The sequence below is a fragment of the Atractosteus spatula genome, chromosome 5, assembly GCF_055471065.1.
Source record: "Atractosteus spatula isolate fAtrSpa1 chromosome 5, fAtrSpa1.hap1, whole genome shotgun sequence".
In the NCBI taxonomy this organism is placed as follows: Eukaryota; Metazoa; Chordata; class Actinopteri; order Semionotiformes; family Lepisosteidae; genus Atractosteus; species Atractosteus spatula.
The window spans coordinates 6,134,884-6,145,937 of NC_142710.1; the positions used below are offsets into that span (position 1 = coordinate 6,134,884).

General features: G+C 39.3%; 1 protein-coding gene across 1 annotated transcript; it reads right to left on the reverse strand.

Annotated features, from left to right (window-relative positions):
* Nucleotides 1-470: 470 nt before the first annotated feature.
* On the reverse strand, nucleotides 471-5,309 carry LOC148833690 (uncharacterized). The gene is made up of 4 exons (XM_088916475.1): nucleotides 4,626-5,309; nucleotides 3,552-3,839; nucleotides 2,784-2,897; nucleotides 471-1,028 (listed from the first exon to the last, which is right to left on the reverse strand). Exons 1-4 carry the CDS (start codon nucleotides 4,657-4,659, stop codon nucleotides 958-960), a joined length of 507 nt encoding a protein of 168 aa, XP_088772601.1. The 5' UTR covers nucleotides 4,660-5,309; the 3' UTR covers nucleotides 471-957.
* Between the last annotated feature and the right edge of the window lie 5,745 nt (nucleotides 5,310-11,054).

Here is an 11,054-nt window from a genome sequence, read left to right on the forward strand (position 1 = left end):
AGGAGTGTCTTATTACCTGTGACAGGAAACAGTTGTCTGCACCTGTAGTTACAGTATGTATAATTTGTAAATGACATGATGGGAATTGTTAGCAGCTGTTGGAGGGGAATTTAATATGGTGTCCTCAAACCTGAAACACCACCCAGTATGAGTGAGCTGTAAAAGAAGGAGTACAGCTTTAAAAAAGCTAAAACTGAAATTATGTTATTGCTCAATTGTTGATATCACCTGGCCAATTTCCAAAATTGTGAGCGTATTAATGCTGAATTGCACAGGTGCTCTTTACTAGGTTATATCATGATTTTACCTGGAATAAGGTGATTCCTAATCCTACTGATTGGTCCTAAATGACCCTGTGAGGAGCCTTTATTTTTGAGTTACTCAGGGGGTATATCAGTGATAAATATCTGCAGGCCCACTGGAAATGGTCAAGGCTTCACTTATAACACAACCGATAACTGGAGCTTTGTCAAGCACGTTCTCCATTCTTTATTTCTGAGTCAGAACCATTTAAGTCATCGTCTTCACAGGAAAAGCAACATGACTTCTTTACTACTGCAGAGTAAATCTGGAGTCTACCGGTCTCCAGCCATCGAACACAATGACTTGAGTTAATGATGTACAAGCACAAACTTAATATCATAGCACTTACTGTAAGTCAGTAAGCACTTGCCTCCATGCAAGGTATGTTCACTGCAATGCATCTTATCAACACATATTAAACAACACATGTTTCAGTGTACTGTATTATTTCTACAGTTGTAGTATAAAATAATGTTTTGATATTTCTGAGAATCGTAGTCTTTGTTTTGTCTCAATATAATGAAGCAGGTTGAAACAGATTTCTAAAATGTTGGAAAGTGCATGAGAATTCCATAGATTCCCACCACCTACAATTAACCACTAGTTTCCACCAAAATATGGTGTATCTCCAGCCCAGCTCCCATTCATTTCCATTCACTGGTAGTCATTATCCCGGGGAGATCTGCAGTCGGCCGTCTGAGGTTCAGAATCAACTGATGCCTTCTCTAAATGAAATGAGAAAAAGCAGGTTAAAGGCTAAATGACAGAATGAGGGCCACAATATATATAAAAATATAGTTTTAGAACCAGGAGCTTTAAGAGGTTTCTACCCTTTATAAGCCTCTCTCCTTCATATTCTAGTTTCTTCCAAATGAGTTATGGTTCTGGTGAGGGACTAGGAAGCGTGTTAACAAAGATGGTTGCAAAAGTGATGATTTGAAGTTGAATAAGTGACTGGTAAGACACGATAACACACAGGGGTAAGGAACTAGAGTGGTGCCAAAGAAAAGAAAATAAACAAAATGGAACTGGCTAAGAAAGTGAGGAAAAGCTAACCTGATAACAAAAGAAAACCCGAAACACACGGTCTTCGGCGTCTTCAACACCCTAGCTAACCTCCACTGACCACCCAAAACCATACAAGACAAATGGCTCTCACCCGTACTAAACTAGTGTGACTAATACAAAATCAACTAAGTGTGTAAAGTGTACCCAACAACCTAAACTAACCTTATACACAAAAGTTCACACAAAAACATAAGTGAACTAGGAATACAAATAAGGGAAAACAAGAGTAATCCACAGGAACAGGGTACAAAAGAACACAAAAGTTGAACATGTAACACATTAGGGCAAGGTTATGGCAAAACAAGGATAAACACAAACAAACAAAAGTACAAAGAAACAAACAGAAACCAACAAAACAAAGCTGAAGCTATATGAAAATACACACACACAAAGCAAAACAAACCAACAAAGCTGAAGCAAAAGTGAAACGAAGTGAAGCGATAACCAAAACGAAATAAAGCAAAGCAAAGCAAAACCAAGTGGGACCAAAGTCAAACAAAAGGCCCCTCCTTCCTGAAAATGTTATATACTGAATAAGATGTACTCTGATTGGCTGAGAGGCTGATTGATGATGATGTCACACTGAAACAGTGGTGTAATGGTGGGCCAATGGGGGAGAGAGAACAATCAAGGTCAGCAGTGTGGAACATAACAACAAACACACATAGACCACACACTGGGACGTAACAGTGTGCCAAAGCATTTTGGTTAGGGATACCTGAATCACTGAACCAGCTACTTGGGATGAAGTAGTGTTAAAGTTGGGAGAAAGCTAGGAGCTCTAAAGATGGAGCCAAGTGCAATTGTTACTGTTCTTAGATGTTGAACGCTTATGTGTTAAGCTCTGATGTGGAAGTATACATCACAACAAGCTCATTAGACATTTGTCAGGCTGGTTTTCTTATGCTAGAACAGACAATACAAGAGTCAGCACAAGTAATGTGGCCCCTTCACACTATCACAGCAGGCTCAGTTGTTTTTCAGTCCTTACAGCTGCTGTGGCAATGCACTCACTCTTATGTCCATAGTTTTCGATTGTGATACAGGTTACACTTTTTTGTCTTGGTCTGGCAAAGGGATTGGAATTCTAGGAATTATAACATTTGATTATTTTAGTTTTTTTCCAAATATTATTAGATTTAATAAGATCAAGACCTTTAGTGTTTCTGGCCACTGGCTATCATTGAGATGTCCGAGTGACAGAATTGTGACAAAATGGCTCCCTGATGAAGACCAATGGTCATTGTATTTGACAACTTAGCATCATGAAATGAGAGAAGAGTGTTGCAAAGTGCTCAGACATGTTGATTCTCTTCAGCAAGAGCAATCAAAATGCCCTCTAAGAATTAGATTTTCTTAAATAACTGCACTCCATGAACATGAACATGAACTTAACCTGAACATGACTTAACTATTTCTAATCATCACCAGGATATGAACTCCAATGACAACAGACAACATGATGACCAGACCCACAGAAAACAGGATTATCTTCAGTAGGTGCACTGGAAACCCCTGAGACGGACCTTCCAAAAGAAAATGACAACATAATGTTAATTAAGGTTTCAAGTTACAGAACATAAGGGCACTTACAATCTCCAACAGGTTCAGAGCTACAAAAACAAAAACAAAAGAGCTGGGCAGCTTTAGGTCCCAACAATTCCATATTTCCATTATTCTTATCCCACCATTTAACTTAATTACTTAATTGAATAAAGTATTAGCATTCCACTAGCCATACTTGTCTTTTAAATCAAAATAAGGTGATTAATGGAAATGATGCAGGAATCAGTCCATCAAGGACTTGAGTTGCCTATCCATGGACTAGAAATGAGTAATTGAGTTTATAACAGAAGTTCAGGAAGAACTCTGGATCCTAATGTCACCTACCTCCACTCACCCACTTATATAAATCTGGCATCTGGGATTTCAATTTACATTTCTCTCTCATACCCTTCCCACCTCCCCATCTACAACCTTGTAGCAGCTCCCTAGCTCATTCCTCACAATATTGGGCAGCCTCATTCTCAGCTAGGGCTGTTACACCAAATGCTGTCTACACATTTCGCTCCTCTATCGCTTTCATTAGAATATAACCAATGTCAGAATGAAGGTTAGAAGGCACTGAAGGTCATGGAGAGAAGGTGAGTCGGTGTCCTGATGATAAGTCGTCCACTTACTTGAATTTCTGTATTGACACTTAAGGTTTGGAACTGTTGCCGTCTCTTTACTAATTGCGTTTTGAGCGTGACAGGTGAAGGTGCCACCCTGCGTGTCCTTTGTCTTCAATGGGAGGTGGACCTGGCTGTCATTGAGAGTGACAGTCTCTCCAGAGTCCCATTTGTTCCAGGTCCAATGTATGGAGATGCCTGACCCCTTTGTCACAGAACACTTCAAGGTCACGTAGCAGGATGTCTCTCCAGTGCTGGGAGATAAAATTGTCTCTATGGCAGGCTTGGAGACGAAAGCTGGAATCATCAGCAATCCACATTATGATAATCCAGTGCTTACTAACCCAGTTATTAACTGACTCATTAATAGCCCAAATTAATATTTAGGTTTAAATTGAGCCTTAGTTTGCTATAAAAAAAACCTTTTCATCTAAAGCTTGAGATGTCTGAATTGTCTCTAATCTCTTTTCCTCTGAAATGTAACTACACATCAGATGTATTATAATTCATCTGCTACAGTCCTTTGCTTGCAAGACTTTTGACTTCCCAAAGCAAAGTACTGTACTTTACAACAGCAACAACAGCTCATTCCTGCAAAAATTGAGGAATATTGTCCTATTGAAAAATCAAGACAGTATTCTGGCATTAAAATACCTTACTTTATACAGAATACTGGGACAAATGATTATGGAGGACAAATGAACTGGATGAACTGCCATGCGAACCAGTTGCCATGCTACAAGTTATCATGGTGACCAGTTACTGCAAGGATGATGAATGTTGTGGCAAAGGTGTATTTTGTGTCTCAGACCAATATGTTATAGAAGTCAAATGTCTGGGACAAACATTTTTAGTCTTATTCTATATTCACATCCTTATTCTAATATATTGTTATTATATAATATTGGTTGCTTAATGGCAAAATTAAGTAATTACAATAAGTAAACAATTACGTACAATAAGTAAAATTAAAATAAGTACAATAAGTAAAAAATAATTCAATACAATAAGAACAGAATTTAATCTGTGACTTGAGCTCTCTATTAAAGATCATGTCGGGTAACAGAATAATTCAAAACTTACTCTGGACGTGCAGTCTGTAGGTCACGACTTTCATCCGTTTGCCTTTGGCGTCACTAATCTCTGCCGTGTATAATCTGCAGTCTTTTACTCCCCCGTTTTTTAAGACCAAGGACAAATTACGTCTGCCAAATTCAACGATCTCATTATCAAGATAATATATCACTTCCGAATTATTGTATTCCAGTATTATGATGTTCTGCGATTCGCAAATCCACTCAATATTCTTGTACTGCAGCGTCTCGTATCCGGGCACATCCAGGTGGACCGATTCCCCTTCTACTGCGGACACATCTCTGGAGACTTCTTCAGTCCCTGTGTTGGACAGCACAATGATTGCTCTTCATAGATCTCAATCCTTCCTGAGTGGTCTGTGTGAGTGTGCGAGTGTGTTGATCGGGGAAGGGGTGGGCTATATATTCACTTAACAAACAAAAAGAACTAAAATATCTAACAGCCTATAAAGTCATTCAAAAGCCAAATAAAAGACAACAGCCCGATTGTCAATTGCCATATAGAAAAAGAGACTGCAGCACATGCTGGAGATTCTAGGCTTCTACTGTAGGTCTTCTTGTAGTTTTGGTCTGCTGGATTCACAGTGACTAATTAACTTTGTCACCTGAGCTCAAAATGGTCTCACTTGACTATTGAACAGGTGGAGATAACGTAGCCTAGATAATAGTTCAGCTGGAAAAAAAATAAAAACAAATAAACTCTGTTACTTCTGCTTCTTCCTGAATTCCTGTAATTAAAGGGATTGCAAGACCACAGCACTTGAATGCATGGCTAGATTTTGTTTGGAGGGGGATTCATATTCTTAACCTAGTGTCCTATACGTTGCAATAACTGCTTCAATTACACGATTAATCTACCCTCTCCCTCAGGGAACAGGGTATCATGACTCACATAGTGTACTTCCTCACTTCACTTCCTCTATTTGCAGTGTTATAATCTCTAATTTAAGAGGCTGTTTTTTCTCATTTTCCCTTTTCTGCCTGTGCTGATTTCCTTCCTGCATGATCTTTAATGTCTTATAATAGGGAGATTTGTTTTATTTATTTTAAGAATCAAACTTGGATACATGAGACATTTTTGACAGAGCAGTGTGGAATTTAGATAGAAGCCACAAATGTATAAGTCCGCCAAAGAGAAACGTTGACATACGGAAGCACCGTACAGTTATGAAGAGAACAAAAACACACTAAATTGCAATAAGGAACCATGCCGATGTACAGTTGTGCATCACCTTGAGAGGTGTCATTCATTTGACAGAGCAAAAGAGCGGTGCTCACTTAAGAATTATTATTCTTTGGTTCAAGTCAAGAAAAGACAATTTCTAATCCACCACCACTGTCTTTGCATTACAGTATGTTGTCCTGTGATAGGTGGCCAGCCCTTTGGCATAGAGTATTTCACCAGTGATGGAGAAAATACTGTACTAATTAAGCCTCCTCCAAAAAGTGCTGATTTCTGCTACATCAAAGAGCCAGCCTCCTGTTGTGGGAAAACAGACAAGTATTGTGTTACTTAAGGAGTTACGTCATTATATCAGGCCCAAGAGTCAAATGAGATCTGTAACATTTCCCACAGAAATGATGTAATAGTATGTGTGCTCTGAGATGACTGCTTTTAAAATACATCTATAAAATAAATTGTGGATTGTTCTTATAATACTATCATACACGCTGAGCAAACTTTGGTTGCGCTCAAGTTTTAACCCCTACCCTTTAACTCTTGAGCTTGTTCTGGTGACAGAACATATTTTCACTACAGGAACTTTAATTATTTTCCTTGGAGAACATACCAACATGTTTCAATTGGATATCTGCCTACGAAAGGACAAATTCATTTGTTAAAGGTGGGATGTATAAAAAGCAAAATATTTATCGACACATATCTCATTTCGTGTTTTAACTCACAAATAGGAGGAAGTGGGAGAAGGGGGCAAGTAGCCCAGGGAGGAGGAGGAGGAGGAGAAAAGAAGGACTGACGAAAAGATCTAGAAAAAGTTTTAGCGGAAGGCATAGTGGGTCTCAGCAGAAATAAGCTGAAGTAGTTCAAGTGGGTAGCTTCGTCAGCATGCGTAGGCTGCAAAGGACCAAGTAAAAATTTGTTCCATGCTGAAAAAAGAAGAAAGGAAGCACAATGTTTCGGCTCTGGAGCCTTCTTCGGGTGTTTCTGGAGTTGGCTGTGGAGCCTTCTTTGGTTTTGACACCCGAAGAAGGCTCCACAGCCGAAACGTTGTTTCTTTTCTTTTCTTTTTTGAGCATGGAATAAACCTTTACTTGAACCTTTGCAGCCAACGCATGCTGACACAGCTCGCTACTGGAACTACCAGAAGGAAGTGTCTGCAGGCATTAGTAATTCACAGTGCTAAAAATATGGTCCAGGTTTCAATTTAGTAGTTTGGTCAAGTTCCAATAATAAGAAAACTAGACAATGGACTTAACATTTAATGCTAAGTGCTTTAGCGTTAACGTGCGTGGCTGAGGAAATGACAGAGATGGTTGAAGTTCTTAACTTGTTTCATTAGAAATTCTCAACCCTCACTTGTTCTAATGTTAAGTGACAAGCAGGAAAGCATATGTACCCCATGAGTCTTTTATCCCTTTTCTTGCAATGGCTAGAAGCAAGAAGTGTTAATTTTGAAATTGAATTTCCAAGTATGTAGTGGAATAAAAACAACCCAAATCAGTCTGAAGAGACAGAACAATAACCTGTTGTATAATATACAGTACATATCACTTTGCTGTTGTCTATACAATCTTATTTATATAAACAAGTAATATGAATATAATTAGAATGATTCATTTTTGTAACTGTCTAGGCCTACCGACTTCATCATCCTTCTGAGGTTTTTTTATTATTTATTACGTACAATAATTAGGTTTTTAGGACAACAAAGAAACAAAGTTGTTGTTTTTTAAAAAAAGAAAGAACAAACGTTGTCGGTCATTAACAAAAGATGGACAGGAAAACATTCGTCAGACTTACCTGTCAAAATAATCGCACCCCAAACAGTTAAAAAGAGGAAAACGTTCATCTTCTCGTTTCTCTTTTAAAGCTGTTGCTGCCCAGGGCTCATCTTTGGTCTTTAAGAATTGTACCAAGACCTGTGAAAAATGTTAGTCCATCCTCATCCTTTTCTCAATAAAAGAAAAAAGGCCTTGAAAGAAAGTCCTTCAGTTTATGAAAAATATTCTTAATTAACTGACCTCCAGATACGGCTGGAATCAAATGTATTGCCTTTATGGACAATATATTTGCCTTTACTGGACTCAAACCTTTTGCAGTTTTTCTTATGAGGTGTAGTCCCTGTCTTTTACTTGTACAGCGGTTTCCTAGTCAACATCCTCTTTTGGAGTCTTACCCCAGCCACAGTCACAGCAACCTTGCACTGCAGAAGTTCTATGAGTCCTTCCTGTGTGTTGAGCAACACACAAGTAAATAAGTTATTTCTCTTCGAGCTTGGGTTGAGGAGCTGTATCTTGTTATTTCCCACAGTTGTCTGAAAGGGCCAAAAAAGGGGGAGGTCAGGAGTATTTCTTTCTATATTGTAGGGTGTTTGCAATGTGTATTCATGGACTGTTAACAGAAACAACATTAAATCAGATACAGGCTCCCGTGACATACACACCTACAGGCTCGACGCCGGCAGCCATGTCACCCTGCAGCTCACAGCCCCACTGGAGCTCAGCAGGTGTGAGCCTGGCCAGTACCTGGATGGGAGACCTCCTGGGAAAGCTCAGGTTGCTGATGGAAGAGGTGTTAGTGGGACCAGCAGGTGGCGCTCACCCTGCGGTCTGTGTGGGTCTTAATGCCCCAGTATAGTGACGGGGACACCATACTGTAAGCAGGTGCCGTCCTTCGGATGAGACGTAAAATCGAGGTCCTGACTCTCTGTGGTCATTAAAAATCCCAGAGCGTTTCTCGAAAAGAGTAGGGGTGTTACCCCGGTATCCTGGCCAAATTTCCCATTGGCCTTTACCAATCCCCCTCTCTGAACTGGCTTCATCACTCTGCTCTCCTCCCCACTGAGAGCTGGTGTGTGGGGAGAGTACTGGAGCATCATCTAGGTGGGGCTGCACACTGGTGGTGGTGGAGGGGAGTCCCCATTACCTGTAAAGCGCTTTGAGTGGAGTGTCCAGAATAGAGCTATATAAGTGTAAGCAATTATTATTATTATATACAGTGTCAGATCCAAGGGATACACAAATCTTGTGGCAAGTGTCACAAGAGTTTTCCCTGCTGTGCTGATACTTCCTCCTGTGTAACACAACAGCAAACTGTATTCTGGAAACAAAATCTTTAGGGGAACTAACACAGAGGAAGAAAGACACTTTTGTTCTCTGTGACATATACAATAATGAGAATGAATTGTGATTTGTCATTATGAGAAATGTGACAGTCTGTACTAAAACCACAGTTGCTCATGTTCTACTTAGAAGACCATTAAAATAAAGGGGGTTATAAGTGTGTTGAGGCAACTTTGAAGACAGTTTTAATTTACGTGTCATTTTTAAATTGAGGGATGATTATGATTTTCATTGCACACTTAAATCATCAGCACAGATCTTTTATTAAGCTTCCATATCAAGGAGAGCTCATGGAAAAAGCTGAGTTTAGGCTGTAACTTATTAAGTTTGTTTATATCGATACAAAAAGGTGTCTCATTCTGGTTCTGGTCTGTAATTCTGACCAGACTGCCATGGATATCTGTGGAATTAAAGAGGATTTAATTTTTTGTCTGTTGGTCACAGGATTTATCGATACGTTCAGATGAGAAAATTAGAAACGTAATGCGTGTAACCTTATACTGGAATATTCATATCGTGATATTTATTTGACATTTATTAAGATTGTGAAGTTTGGGGAGACAGATATCTCTTGCATGCTCTACAATAGACACATTCTCTTTTGAAACTGACGTCATAATACGTGATGACACCAATCAGCAGTAGGGCTAAATATGAAAGCCTGCTTTTACATCAATGACAAAACTCCCAAGATGAATGTAAAGCCAAACATCTTTATTGTGCGGAACAGAAACGTTTGCTTACAACTCTGTTGGAAGTCTATTTTCTTCATTCAACTTTAAATTCCATAGATAAAAGTTGATACCTGAGAAAGGAAAATATAGCACAGCCAGGAAACCATAATAGAAAGGACTGGAGGGCAATTAAAATATCTGTGCTTTTGTTTCCTGTGGTTTCTTCTGACCATCTTTATTTTAGAAATTAAATACAGAACGCTTACAAGACCACATACATTGCTCATTACCCATCAATAGCCCACACAAAGTAGACGCTCACCAAGATATAAAAATATAGGCTACTTAAGATATGGTGTGGCTGGGGGCAGGGGGGTAGCAGAGGGGTCTGATATGAAGCTGGAAAAGTTCATATTTTTGTGATACAGTCTGACTTAAAAGGTAATTACCAAATGTAGAATGAAGTTTTAGCATCAATTTAAGCAATTGTGGAGTTGGTGAATAAAGGGTTTTCAAATCTCTTCATAATCAAATTATTGATTTGTCCAGCTTCTGGGTGTCTTCCGGTAATGGGAGCCACTGGGAGAGGGATATTATGTCCTTCCAGTTAAGCAGAATAACCTTTTTTGCTAGGATTGGTGATACTATCAGGAACGTGTGCTGATAATGAATTTACTAATAATGAGACAAAGTGACAAATCTGTTCAGGGAAGGGAGTCGATTGCCCAATATTAACCGCATGAAAAAAGTTGGGCAACGACTTTCTATTGCCAGGCTGAGAAGAAAATCTGTGTTTCTTAATAGTCAAGTCTGCGTTAAACCACATTGGGGTTAAAAGGCAGGGAGAGGTTCTCTGATTGAAAATCTGATTAATTTTAAGCCACACTGTGGACACTGGTGCAGCTCTCAAGTCAGAAACGATTGCACAGAAAATTGTTAACACTTTGAGTTTGTTCACACCTGACAGCACCTGACCAATGACCTTTTCTCCACGTTCTGCTATAGACGTTCAGCGTAAGGAGCACAAGGAGATTTTGTCATAAGTAACATCATCCGGAAGCAGGGAATTCATTTCTGACATGTATACTATTAGGTAACAAGGTGTTTTAGTCTACGTTTGTAGAAGATTTCTGAAGGAGATCCAGGGTTCATTTAGAATGCACGAGTGTGGATTCTAAGATGCACTAGATCTTTTTGGTGGTGATCTGTGAACCTCTAGGCAATGGACAGCACCCGGATCCCATAACAGGTCTCTTCTATTGAAAATAACATTTTCCACCAGTAATGATCATGATATGAGAATCTACTTAAATCATCTGACAGCTGTAACATCCTCGTTACTTTGTCTCATTTCAGCGACTGTTTTCGAATGCCGGGCCCAGCACTGGCTTGCTGGTTTTCTCAAGTGAGGAACCAAATCTCGAACCATGATGTTCAATCCT